This window comes from Labrus mixtus, chromosome 2 (assembly GCF_963584025.1).
Source record: "Labrus mixtus chromosome 2, fLabMix1.1, whole genome shotgun sequence".
NCBI lineage: Eukaryota > Metazoa > Chordata > Actinopteri > Labriformes > Labridae > Labrus > Labrus mixtus.
The window spans coordinates 23,262,897-23,277,809 of NC_083613.1; the positions used below are offsets into that span (position 1 = coordinate 23,262,897).

General features: G+C 38.0%; 1 protein-coding gene across 3 annotated transcripts in view; it reads right to left on the bottom strand.

The window, feature by feature from the left end:
• The window catches only part of arhgap10 (Rho GTPase activating protein 10), a 51,980-nt gene extending 38,450 nt beyond the window's left edge, over window positions 1-13,530 (bottom strand). For 2 of the 3 annotated variants that reach the window (XM_061057184.1, XM_061057165.1), the window contains exon 1: window positions 12,989-13,527. In XM_061057184.1, the coding sequence (XP_060913167.1) occupies window positions 12,989-13,142 (154 nt within the window). In that variant the 5' untranslated portion in view covers window positions 13,143-13,527. Of the gene's footprint in view, window positions 1-12,988 lie in introns of all 3 variants that reach the window. The other variant, XM_061057175.1, reaches the window with a different exon arrangement.
• Between the last annotated feature and the right edge of the window lie 1,383 nt (window positions 13,531-14,913).

Here is a 14,913-nt window from a genome sequence, read left to right on the forward strand (position 1 = left end):
GGAGTCAGATTTTTTTAAAGGGAGTTTTGCTATGTTGAACGCAGAGCCTTATAATACAGAGGCTCTGGTTGCACAGAGCCTGCACTCTCTCACGCGCACTCTCTCTCCGCTCTCTCCCCAGCTCTCTCTCTCGCGCATGCAGCAATTTTATGAATAAATGAAAAATTAAATAAGAACAGGCCGGAAATATACTTGGGCCCAGGTATCGTCTTTGTGTGGGAAACACTGGAGACTAAATATTCTCAAACAGGTTGTTGGTATAAAGTTGTCATTTTTATTGTGCTGCACTTTTTTTGATTTGGGCAAATGTCAGTGTTGTGTGGAGTTTAAGTACCAGTTCTAGCGCTAGTCTCAGTCTCAGCGCTCAGTCTAAAAAGTTTGAGAACCACTGCTCTAGGGTACAGCTAATGGGGATCCTAATAAATAAACGAATCCACTGGCATCCTAATAGGCTGGATTATCCCCCGTTTGTTAAAGAAGAAACTAGAAGCCAAATTATATTCTCTTCAGGAATTGATGCTCAGCGTTAAGTGATTACCTACAAACTATTTGTTAATAAGCCTTTTGGTATTGATTATACTAAATATCAGAGTTACAATCAAGAACAAACACTTCTTCAATTCATTTCTTTGGGCTATTTGCAGTGTCTTGATTCTGCTGCTACTACTACACACTGCAGCCTGTCCGAGCTGTGTGTATACACATGCTATGGATTAAACCAGCAGTAAGGCCCAAAGCCCAAACATGTGAGAGGTGTTGGACTATTTCTGCCTGAGCTGAGCACAAAGGGCACAGCTTTTACCTCAATACTTTATTTCAAACAGTTTCAAATCCACTGCTGCTTGCTCTTTAGCTCTTTAGCCAAACACCACCTGTGTTTGATTCCTTTAGTCAATTTGTCTTATTTATGGAACTACAGGAAGCTCAGGGTTGCAACCCAAACAATAGGACAGCTTGTGCATTGCATTTTTACAATTGTTTGTTCTTTGAGCTGGTCTTTGTATAACATTCTTAGAAAATGTGCTTTCGTTTCTTGTGGGTGAGGTAATCGTTGTTAGAGAATGAACACTGCAAAAGAGAGTACATGGACAGAAAGAAAGATAGAGAAAGACTGATAATCCTTTTAAAACTAGGAAGTAAGAAAATATATGCTTAGTTCCAAAAATAAAAGGTTTCATACGGCTCATAATATTTAATTGTTTTGGTTTGTGAACTGCTGCAAGACACTGCGCAGGCCTAACATGAGATCATTACTCAAGACTAGTGCAGGTCTGCATTTGTCCTTGAGATAGCGATCAAACACACCGGGTAAACACAATACAGTCAACATTTAAAGAGTTTCCAGTCTTATGGCTCAGGCACCTCTTTAAAGCAGTGATGAGGTCTGAAGGGAGGAGAATTGTCAGTTTCTGTAAAGATTCATTAGACAACCATTTGGAGCTCAAAAAATATATTATAAACTTCTGTCAACCACAATAACTCACTTTGAATCTCATGTTAGTAATAAAGTAAAAGCTTTTACTTCTTGGCCAACATGTTTGTGTCTTGGAGGTGGCTTTTAACTGATGTAAACACACCTGATAAAATGCAATATGGGAGGTTTTAAGTATGAGTTACGGGCATTACTTTCAAAATAAAGGTAAGACAAATATATGCCTGTAAAACCATATTTTGGAAGCAAAAACTGACCATAGCAATTTTCTTTGAAGTGACTGTGAAAATCTAAATGGAATCCAAACCACACAGAGACAGCTTAAATCCAGACCAGGGTTTGCAAGTCCATAAAAGGGGACTCTGATCACTGGTTCAGGCAATACTCCTTAATTTGCAGCACACAGAATGAATGCTGACAATAGACACAATTCTTTATTGGTATAGTCTATAAAAAAAACTTGAATTTTATAAGAATCAGTTCCATTGAATCTCGATTTTACTTCAACTGGATAAACTGGTCTGCCTTATCCATGGATGTGGGTCTGGATGCAGGCCGGTAGTGCTGACTGCACCTCTATGATCATATATCACCTCTGCTTGTGTTTTCATTGTCTACTTGTCAAACACAATGTAATAACAAAACTGTAAGCACAGCAAATAACTGACAATCTGGATTATTGTGACCACACCAATCAGAAATAATGAAGCATGGTTTTGTCATGAAGACAATGTTTTACTCTGATATGCTTTCTTGTCCTGTGTTTAGACACCTTTTTTTAAACTGTTGGCATGGGCATGAAAACAGCTTCACTTTATCAGCATGGGCACTCTGACTAACTATAGACAGTTTTTAATAAGTGGACTAGGCCTCAAGGTCCAACAGTTGTTCAATGTGCCTTAAAGGTCCCATATTATGCTTTTTTTTGTTTTATATGCCCTTCAGTGTGTTTTCCAAGTGTCCTGTGCATGTTTAGGCACATCTATGTGGCAAAAATTCAAAGTCCGCGGAAACGCGGCTTCTCCTACCTCCTCCTGTTAGCTGTAGCATTAGCCGCATGTAACGCTCGGTTCTAGCCCCCCTCGATAAAAGTGTGAGATCACTGATCTAAGCCCATTGGCTCGTTGTGGCAAGCCCTGCAGCTCATGTTGAAATTTCCGAGAAGCGTGCTGAGCAACTGACCAATAACGAAAGAGCGGATCGGCAGACCAATCAGAGCAGACTTGGCCTACGTGGGGTCTAACAGTGTGGGCTCAACAGAGTGTAGCTGACGGACTCAGAGCGCAGAGGGAGCAAGGAGGAGCAGTACATGAAAACAGACACTTTTTTCAAACTTTAGCTGTTGTGAACGTACAAAAGTAAGTACATAGATTAAATATATGAACCCCAAAAAGGGCATAATATGGGCTCTTTAAACCTGCATTCTTTCTCATGGCCAGCAGGGTGAGATTTCACTGAGTTCAAAATGACTGTAGAAGTTTATTAGAATATGACCCCACTGTTAACCTGTTTCAGTGTGCTTTAACACGGCATGATGCTTCTTTTTAAACCATAGTTATATTAAGAATTAATTAATAAAATACATAATTTTTTAAAAGGTTGACCCTGGCTTGTCCATTCATTACGTGTGCAAGTAGCTACCATGCAACCTGTAAATTGGGATATGTGTCTATCAAAGCTTTACCCCCCTCTTGTCCTGATATGACAATTTACGGCTCCCAAAAAAATTTGCAATGGAAAAAAAGCCAAACTTGGACCTCTGAGCAATTATCAACACACCAATGAATGATCCACGGTGGCTACGTCCACGTCTCATTCACAGCATGTATTTATATCAGGCTACTAATGGCATGTTCAAACAACTGCACCTGTAATCCTTTAAAATCCTGGGATGAGCTATAAAAACTTGTGCAATAGCTCACCACACCTAAACACACATATCATAGCTGGGCAAAAATAAAACATCCCTCCAAGCATAACTGTCAACGTGTCTGTAGGATTCTTAAGAGTTGATTTAGCCCAAAACAGAGCTAAAGGGATTTTCTTAATTGGACAGACATTTGTAAGGTGGCCAGAAACATGACTCCAAATGAATACAAGCTATCTGAAGTAATGATAATAGATCAGTTTTGACTTCACAGATTATTACACTACGTCTTAGGCTGAATAAGGGAACTACTGTTGCTTTTTTACTAATACTGTACATATCAAAACTATATTTTTGTCAGGATTGTTAATATTTCTTCCTCTATACCATGTTCCTTTTAATTTTGGCTTTTCCCAAGTCTTGGTCTGAGGCCTTTCGCTGTTTTCCATCACTGCACCCCCATCTCAATGGCAAGTTTAATCACTGACCAGCTATAGTCTTTGCTTGATCTGCTAATGAATTATCCTAACAGGATGACCAGGTTTCTGCACTGTGCAGCTTTCTTAGCTTTGAAGCAATCTGACCTAAAAGGGAAGAGGAGTATGTCATACTACAGATTCCAGTTTATAGCTAAATAAAAACTATCGGCTACTTTTAAAGCAGATATGTGCCGATATTACTAGATTTATTAACTGGTCAAATAGCATTTTATTTGAGTTTCATTGTATGACACTAGCAGTTCTCTTTCACCAGCAGAGTTTACTATATGGATTACAACAAGCATTATCACTCTCCAGAGGGTCAAGTGGTGACACAAATACATATACAGTTACTTCCCAGTTGAGTGACCATCTTTTCTTCATTACATATCTTTTCCACAAGTGTTTGATAACTGCATTTGAGGGATCAATGCAATACATGTGTATATCTATAGTTATCTCTACAGATCAAAGAAAGATATAAGAAAGATATCGGCCAATATATATCGGTATCAGATTTTTTTTTCTCCCTTATATCTATCAAACCCAAAAATCCCATATCATTCGGCCCTAACTTGAACACATTTTCCACCTGAATGGCAGCCAAACACTGAAGCTTAAGCTACAGCATGTGTTGTAATGTTAATAAAAAAGTACATGTATAAACTGATGGTAGCATTAGTTTTACATGCAGTTTTGTAACAGTCTATCTTGATAAAGTGAGCATTAAAAAAAAAAAAAAAACCAACACAAGCTTACCATTAATTTTCCCCCACATTATCCTGATCGGTATACTCAGTGACCCTTATGAAGTCATTGTTGGTCAACTGCAGGGCTCAAATTATCCCCAAACATGCATGAATGTGGAGTGGAAACTTCAGCTGCTCCCTCACATTGTAAAAAACATGTTTTGACAACACAACACTGAACTTTGACACACCTGAACAAAGCCTACATTATACTGTGCCTGACATAAGGTATCCATTGTATTGTAAAAGATAATGAGGAGCTAATGGTAAGACAGAAAGAAATGAACACAACTGAAGCATTTTCATGTGTTATTCGATTTTTACTGCTGCGTTGACGATCATTTACTTTTGCCTTGTTTTTAATCAAATGTGATAACCCCTTCATATAACATTCCCCAAATATGACCAAAGTGAATTTGGCTTCTTTATATTTTACGATTAGACTTTATTATATAATGTTAAGTGTTAGGGGTAGGGTACAGCAGCATGACGACTCAGGGCACTGCGGACAATTAGTGAGTGTACTCCCTGAACAGTGATGTCAAAGGATAAATTTGCAGGCTCTTTATTAGAGCCATATGTGAGCATGGTGTACAAATCACACCCATCTACAATCTGATTACGAAGGCTGCATGCATGTTTAACTCGCTGCAGGCTGGACACATAATATGAGAATACATATGAGGCCTGGCTGTGTGGACTTCATTACATAAAGCAAGAAGAATGAATGTTATCCAGTTACATGGAGCACAAGCATTAATTGACAACAGGCAGCAACATTCAGACTAGAAGGGAAGGAGTTGCATTTGTGTCCCTGTGAAGCCTGGATTGAAGTTACTACAGCAAAGATCAAGTGGCTACAATCAGTGGAGCAATAAACAAAAGTGTCAGAGGAGAGGTCTACCTAACAGATTGAAATGATGGCCGCTGTCCTAGTGGGAAGAAATACATCACAAGATAGAAATACCTCACACACACACAGAAGGGCAAAGGCTTCTCCTGCTTTTTGCCTTTTAAAGAAAGGCATTTCAGAGCAAACCTGGGAACTGTCAAACTTGGCTAGTTTCTCTGCAGAAAGCCAGAGACATAAGTCTGCTGGCTTTAGTGCATGAGTCACACAGACCCCACCTTACATCAATCTGATGCTACAGACCAGATTGTTTCTGTAGCAGGAAAAAAACATGTAAAAAAAAAAAAAAGAAAACAAGAAATCTGCCCAGCTCTGTGACATAAACATCGGTGCCCCTGGTCAGAAGAGGTGGGAAGAAAAACAAAGATGACACAATGGGGAGGGCTCAGAATCACAGGGCTCTGGTGATCATGGAGCACCACAAACCTAAGCAGAAGGGACTCTTTTTTATACTAACCAATACAACAAGAGGCCAACATTACACATATGTGAGCAAAGAAAAAAAACTCAGATAACCATTGCCTTCCTTCAGTTTTGGCATTTTAAAATCTAGTAAGTTCACCTTTGGGTGAAGAATATCTTGTTACACAGAGAGTCGCAAGATATATCAGGTAAAGCAGGTATTTTAAACCAAGTGTTTATTCAAATATAATGATAAGGATAACCATAAATGATATGATCCAATGTTTGGTTTAACCTTATCTTTCTATCTATCAGAGTAAGATAAGAATGAAAAATGTACATTTTCTTTCATTGGCTCAGGCAGCTGCAACATTTGTCGCACAGCATCAGCATATTCACTCAATGTTGTTGGATGGCCGATCCACCCGGCGCCGCAATATATAACTGCAGGGTGCGTTACAAAATTGAATACATTTAGCTGACTTAAATATTCAGTTGTGATTGTTCAGTTGACAAAAGCAGTGGCGTGATGCAGGGAATGCAGCTGCCCACATGCAATATATCCTAAAGTATGAATGTACCACCACCAGTAGAGGTCTGCATGCTGGAAAAGTCAGCTATTTCTATCATTATCACAGTCTAAGGGGAATTTATTGCTTCGACTTAATACTTCTACTATGAACACAAATTAGACATCCATTTAAAACATGGCAAAAGTCACCTTTCCTGTCCTTAAAAATAAGAAGAAAGGCAGCAAAATATCACCACAGAATCTGATAATATTTGACGACTAGATAAGGCTAGTATTAGAAATATTATCATTTCATTACACTTCATTGTATTTAATTGTTTTCCAACAAACATTGACTTCAACTTTGTTTGTGTCATTGTCTTTATAGAGTAGACATCTAACTTGATTCCACTGTCCAGCAGTAGTTTGCTTTTGGTGGCAATCCTCCTGAGGTTCATTTGATGATCTGATACAGATTCTCTTCCCCTGACTTGAGTGTATGCTAATAATACTAGTGCACTTCAAAAATAAATACATACTGTTGGTGGAAAACCATTGATTGCTAAGATGTTTGTAGCTTTAAATACACTGTGCTGTTGTTGTTTGGTATTGCTACCAGATCATTTATCTAAAACCTTTCATCTCTTTTTGTTGCTACTGGAATAACTGGTTATGGTATTGGATCGATGACAAGCAAACTTGCCAAAATCATGATAATGATTTGTGTGTGTGTGTGTGTGTCTGTTGAGGGTAAAGCTCCAACATGCTGTCATTGTTGTTGCAGCAGTATCACTAGTTTGTTTGTAGTGCCTGCATATCCTTCTCAGTTGAAATTGTCATTCGTATGCTTACAACCTCAGGCCACAATGTCTAGAATTTGTTTTGACTTCTTTAAATATTTTCTGAATGCTTCCTTAAACATAGCCATGCCTCTAAAAAAAATCTGCAGCATTTCATATCAGTATGAAAAAGTTGCATTAAACAAAAAATAAGTTTGGTTTTCTTCTTACTGTCTGTTTCAAAGCAGGAAACTGAGCATTGCATGTTCTGGCTGCTGCTGCTGAAGTTTTCCCCAAAACAAACCACTAAAGGTATGTATATGTCAGAGTTCAGCTGCTGAAGATGTCCACAGTGTATTGGTTGGCAGCTGGGGGAGTGTTGTTTGTTATGATTTTCTACAGTCTCATCAGATGTGCCACTTAGGTCAGAGCTAGCCTGGTCCAGGGTTTTACATGCTGCGCCTTTCCACACTCCTTCCTGTTCCACTGTTCCATCTTTTCCAGTATGAATCCCTGCTTCTCACTCAGAGACCACCTTTGCCCTCAACCCCACCCTCTCCCACAGTCCTCCACCCCTCAGCTCCCTGCCCGTAGAGCATGCATTACTTCATTCATGACTTCCAGATCCTCAAAACAAGTCTGTAGGAACACTGTCCTTTCAATACAGACCAAGTGTTTGATTTGATCTTTGACATATATTATATATATTATGTGTGAACATGCTTGAAAAGTAATTATGCAGAAGAAGGTGCTTTAAGTTGTCCTGCTTATTTGCCATATTTGCCAAAAAGAAGCTCAAAAACATTATGATGCCGTCCAGCAATGTAGTAGGGCTGGGAATCTTTGGGTGTCTCACGATTTTATTTCCATTCTTGGGGTCACGATTCGATCCAGAATCTATTTTAGATTCAAAACGATTCTGGATTCATGATTCAAAGTCTATTTTTGAATGAGTACATACTACATACATACATACTGTAGTATATACTACATGATCTACTCCAGTCATCTGTGCGATTGGCTGAATTTCTTGCTGCTCCATTCGCATTCTACTGAGTTAGCCTTAGCGCTTAGCAGGGAGTGACCGATTAGCCAAATAAAAAAAAGTAGATTTTTTTTTTCCTTACACCCCTTTTACCTCTACAATGCACTGTCACTATTAAATGGCTGTGCTCTTTTCAGAGATGGAAAAAGCGTTCCTCCCACATGACTTCACATTTTGTTGTAATGTGATTTTAATGAAAGATTTGGATTCCCGTGTTTAGCAGAATCTGTATTATGCATAAAGCAAAGGACTGAATGCTATTTTTTAAATCTGCCTGCCCGTGAGAGAAAAACAAAAAGTACCTTCACATTCAAAGCAGATCTGAAAGTGAAGAAAAGAAACACAAATTATTATGTTTCATGAGTCAGTTCAACTGAGGAAGTCCAGCTGTAGGAGTGATCGTAACTGACCCCGCTGAAATTTCTGGTTACACACAGTTGCAGCGGTAACATGGCGTGGTCTTTTTCTAATGCCGTTTTAATGAAAGATTTTGATGCGGGTCTTTAGCAGAATCAGTAATGTGTTTACAGAGAGCAGCAGTGTGCCAAAGCAAAGGACGGCATGCTACCTTTAAACCTGTCTGCCGGTGAGATAAAAACAAAAAGAGCTTCACGTGGATATTTTCAAGGAGAACTGAAATTGAGGAAAAGAAACATAAATGATTATTTTCCATGAGTCAGTTCAACAGAGGACGTCCAGCTGTAGGAGTGATCGTAACTGACCCCACTGAAAGTTCAGAGTTCACACAACTGAAGCATTTACGAAACGTGAATGAAAATCTGAGAAAGTACTTCCAAATAACAAGATAACAAGATAACAAGCTCGTGAGAAATGAAGAGTTTAAGAAATCCTCGGACTTGCTAAGGACAACATTGAGGGGTGTGTGAGAGGGTACAGACAGGACACAGTTCCTGTGGAGGAAACCCTGTGAAACAGAAGCACATCTGCATGTTGCTCCTCTAGTGGGCACTTCCATGTCACAGCTCTCTGGCCCAGGGCCCCGCTGTAAAGCTTCCTCTTAGAATCAAGGACTTTCCGTTGTGGGACATCCTCCCAGCTGACGAGTGCAGGGAGTCACCGAGAGGCTGAGGAGGGCCTGGTATTCACACATCAACTATTGTACTTTTTTACAGTCCAAACACAGCAGATCAGTCTGGGGTCAAACACAAACTTTAAGCAGTTTATCAGACAACTTTTTAATCCACATCAATCACTACAGGTTGCTCTTTAAATGTTTTTAACAGATAAAGCACCTTTACAACACTGCTGATGGTTAGATGTTATTGTATGGCTGTCAGTAACTATCGTATACAAAGAGGATTACAACGCTTAACAGCCTCAAATCAACTCCAATCATCAAAAACTACTGTCTGAGCTCACAAGTTCCTCCTCCAGTGAGGCGGCCATATCTCCTTCAAAGCTGCAGATCTCAAACAAGAAGATTAAGAAGAAGAGGAAAAAAAAATGCTGCGCTTTTTTTGTATGACGCAAACACAAGAGTCACGGTATCATGAGACAGGATTATCAAAGTCATGTCCAGGAATTAAGAGAACAAGGCCTGTACTGGGCTCCATCCTGAGAGAGTAAATTAACAATAATGATCCTTTATAGCTAATATATACTTTAGCTACGACTTAAAATACTGTGGTTATTATGATGCTTGTCTGAGAGCCGGGGGAAAAGACATTAAACCTGTGATATAAGCTTCATAAATGAATATGATGATTGTCGAAAGTTATAGACATCAATCCCCGTTTGACTACTCCAAATAACAGGAAATGATCAGGCTTAAGGATCTGAACTCAAATTCAGAATAGAAGATATGATAATCAAAATCACAGTTCAGAATCTTGATCAAAGCTGAGAGATGCAGGATTATTTTTAGTTTCCTTTTCATTAGATCACTTGTAGCACAGCAGCAGCAACCTGAAAGTAACCATCACTGAAACCTAACAAAGAATTGAGATTGTTGTTATTGTAATAATTAATATTCATTAAAGCCTTAGAGAAGCAGGATATGATGATATTTTAGATGCTAATTATTAAAATTGATAGCTTTAATTGTATTATTAGTGTGCTGATTGATTCAACTCCACCTAGGATTTGATAGTTGACGGTGTAGGTTTATTAGCCTTGGTTTTTTTTTAAATCAAATATGAAGGTAGGTCACACCCTATGTACATAGTCGTGTCATATTTTGATATCTGGATAAGTGTCAGTCTGTTAGCCTCATGCTTTTTATATGTTGCTGCTGTAACACGTGGTAATATTTAAGTCCCTGTTCTGTGTTTTTAGCAAGAGGGACAAACAACCCGGCACATAATCAAGTAAAGATGAAGAATGTCAAAACAATCTTTCTACAATTGTAGAAGACACAGGGTACATTTTTTCAAACAATGTCCATGAAGGGCTTTAGCTTAGCCCACATAGGCTGAAAGAACTTCATTTAAGCTATAGTTCATAAAAAAAAGTGAGCACAAGTTCCTTCCTGAATCTTTCACTGACTTTGCTGACTAAGTCATTTTCCTGGAGGAATATGATCCGAGTTCCTTATTCCTCTTCATATTCTCATCAGTTAGGCACTTCATGTTTGATGGACACACACAGAAGCAATATCCAAAAAAGGGCCACATAGTAAAGCTACAGTCATATATGGCATGAAATACAAGACGCACTCCTGCTGAAACTCTATACTGTGTATCAGTTTACACCAACATAGCAAGGCATCAATATCAAGTGTGAGACACAGTGAATACCAGAACATGGGGCTGCTCTGTGGAAACTACAACATTGTTGCCGCAATAACCAACGTACGTAATCTTCTCACTATAAAAGATACAGCAGGTTAATAAAACATACCTAGAAAGAAAGCTTGATTCCAACGTCAGGAAACTCAACACTGTTAACTTGAAGTGTACATTAAATATTGAAAAAAGAATTTGTGTAGCATACTCAGTTTTATTAAAAACAACTGCCCTGATAGCAATTTTAGACGAACTATACAATCTTCATGAGATATGATTTAAAGTTGGCAAGGGGCTAATTTTCACATTAAATTGCACAAATATGTTCAATATTTGTGAAATTTTGACAGCGGGCAGGAGTTTGCATTCTTCAAAACAAGAAGTTACCCAATATTTGGTGACCTGGACTTGTATTTTTGTTGCTGTGGTTACAATACCGATATCAACATTTGATTTTTACTAGTATCTCATTGAGGTTTAAATCTGGTATCTTCTTGACAACTATAATACGAGCAAGACTGATTCTACAGAGATGAGAAAATACACTTTCACTTTGATGTGTGAAAGCTTGAGCAGTTTGAATCTCTCCTTCGATCATGCCTGGTGTCAACAGCTTTGCTGCAGATAGTCTCACACAGTGCTGTGAGTTTCCTCAATACCCATGAGTCACCTAAATAGCCCTACTGCTTCATTTAAACAACAAGGCATACTGTATGTAAACACTGCTGCAAACCAGGTGAACGCCTTCACATCTAGTGTGCATATAAACCTTCAAATCATAAAGCACCTGCTGTTTAAACTTTTTTATAAGGTCTGACATTAATTTCACTTCAAAATATTTTTTGAATACAAGTTTTGTATCTAATTCAGAAATTTGGATAATGCACTTTGGTATCACAGTCTAGTACTTTGCTCATAACATGATGGTATTTTCTTTATTTGTGCAGAGTAACATGTTGGCACACCTTCACTCACTTCCCACTGAGTTCATGTAGAAGGTGGAAAGTCTAAAAAAAAGTCCAGAAACGCTTGAAATATAAAGAACAACGTCTTCTACACAAGTGCTGCTGGAGTTTTGACCTCAATACCAAACAGTTTGGAATTGTAAATGTGCCACTAAAAATGCTGACACAATCTTGTAAACCTGGACTACGATCACTGTGCAAGCCTGGCAGTAACACCTTGCTGGATCTGTGCCTTGAAGGATTTCCACTGCCCTGTAGACAAAATAAATGACGTAACTAAATACATGCAACTAGCAACTGTATACAGTACTCTGTGTTTTTCAGAGTAGAAAAACAAGTCGTGTGGCGGTCTAAAACACTAAGATACTGTAATACTACAGCTGGAATGTGCCTGAAGCCTATGTGTCAACACTACAGCACTGCTAATACTGTATTGATAATTGCATATAAAAAGGAGTTGCAGTTTCAAAAGTTTCCTTCCCTTTTTTTTAACCTGTTTTTCCTTAATATTGTTAGACTAAGTTTTCCAATAAAAATATTTTTGGAAACTGTGCAATGTTTCATATAAGACTGACGTTAAACTATCAGAAATTAAAAAAAACAAGGCTAAAAGGGATTATTTCCAAAGCATGTGAGTACATAAGCAGTCCATGTTTTAATGACTATGTGTTGAAATATGGCCGTAAGCAGCACTGACCACCTTGAGGCAGCCCATCCCTCAAGAGTAGAGTTCAAAGAGATAACAATCTAATAAGTTTAACCCAGCTGAGGTGTGTTTGACTGAGAACAAACAGAGCAGGAGCTTCCTTATCAAACATCTCAGAGACTCAAGACCATGGAAAAAAAAAAACATGCATACCTGTCCTCATATGGAGCCATATTAATTAAAGCAATAATCAGATCATAATGACAACGCATTGATTTGTTTTATAAAGATAGCCTCCTATATCACCTAATAGATATTTCAATCAATTCTGTAGAGGGTTCCCCCACTTATAACCAACCAATAAGAGGAAAAGGTCGAACAGATCAAGACCCCTTCCCCAAACAAGTGCATGATAGTCTGAGTCAACAGAGACTTATCTGAGTAGATGTATTAACTTACGCTTTGTTGCATTGATGAGGTTCTTCCCATCTTTGTACAGTTCTTTAATAAATCTGTTGGTCTTGTCGAGCTCTGCTTCGTGTGCTTTAATCTTCTCCCTGAAGCAGGGGCTGTCCAGATAGCATTCACTGAACTCCAGCGGGTGTAGTCCCATCTCTGTGACAGATTGATGGCTTTTTGAAGCTGAGAAACTGGCAAAAAAATGCTGCTTTACTTTGTAGCTGATAAAGTAGCAGCTGAAATCAAATGTCCGCTCTTCTTGCAGGCAGTTTCAAGTCTAACGGAAAAGCATAGCTACCTCAGGCTAGCGGTGGTTAGCATGGTAACTTCTGACACTGAGTCGCCTGTTTGTTTCCACACAGTTGTCAAATAACCACGAGAGAAGCTAACACGTAAACACGGTTTAAAGGTGAAAACAATTCGCCAGCGGGTGAAGTGCTCAATTGGAAGTCGGTTCGCAAGACTTGTCAGAAAGTCATGTTTGCTGTGTCCGCCTTTTCCTTCCTTCATCAGACGTACTCCACCTAGCTGAATGACAGATAGAGAAACTCTGCTGACATCTGTGTGCGAATACCAAACTTCTGCCAAAGACTACTTTGCTCCTGCGAGATGGTTACTTCTTATCTACTTCCGTCTTCGGTTTGAAGCGAAGAATGCCCTGATGGATAGGCCGGATCTTTGTAATATAACAATAAGTAATGTCTTTTATCTGCTTTTTGTAACATAGCAATAAGTAATGTCTTTTATCTGCTTTTTGTAACATAACAATAAGTAATGTCTTTTATCTGCTTTTTGTAACATAACAATAAGTAATGTCCTTTACCTGCTTTTTGTAACATAACAATAAGTAATGTCTTTTACCTGCTTTTTGTAATATAACAATGAGTAATGTCTTTTACCTGCTTTTTGTAACATAACAATGAGTAAGGTCTTTTACCTGCTTTTTGTAATATAGCAATAAGTAAGGTCTTTTTACCTGCTCTTTTGTAATGTTAACAGACAAAGAGTAAGGTCTTTTACCTGCTTTTTGTAAAGTGTCTCGAGATAACACTTGTTATGAGTTGACGCTATACAAATAAAAATTGATTGATTGATTGATTTCAGTTCAAAATGTTTACCACACTAAAAAAAAAAAAAACTTTACAATGAGCTGGCATTGATTTATAGAAATTATATCATATCGATGTAGGCCTACTCTAGTTTTTTTTAGCTTTTTTAATGTTCTTTCTAAAGTGAGAGTAGCCTATATGACACATTATATAAAACACATTTTCCCCTTGGGGACAATAAAGTTGATTTAAAGTTTATGTTTTTTATCAGTGATATATACACGCGAACCGGCATAGCCTATATTGCATTTTTCCAGTGATGCAATTTCAGTAACAAACAAATAATTATAAAAATTGACTTCATGAAGGTATAATACTTCCCTCTTAAATGTTAAAAAGTAGTTAAATGTAAAGAAGAAATGAAACTAATTTAGTGATTTACCTCAAAATTTTACTGCATTATCTTCATTGAGTAAATGTACTAATATTATGTTCACAGCTTTGGACATTTAGATGAAAGTTGATTTAAGCCTTTATTAATCTTTGTTACATCACATTTTATATAAATACAGTATATATATGTGGCCTCAGCAAGTTTATTAACATGTTTTTCAGCTGTTGGCCTTTATCAGGGTCATTAAGGCTACAAGCTGAAAAACGTCGGTCTATTAAAGTTATTGAAGTTGATCTTCACACTACAAGTGTAGCTGGAGCTTTTGACCTCTTCAAGCACCTTGGTAGATGGTGAAGTTGATCCAGAAAACTCTACTCTGCCTTAGGAAATTTAAACTGACTATATTTCAGTGTAAATTCAGATGCTACATTAAAACACAGACAATGAAACACTTCAATGTCACTGCTAAGGAATGAAGACCA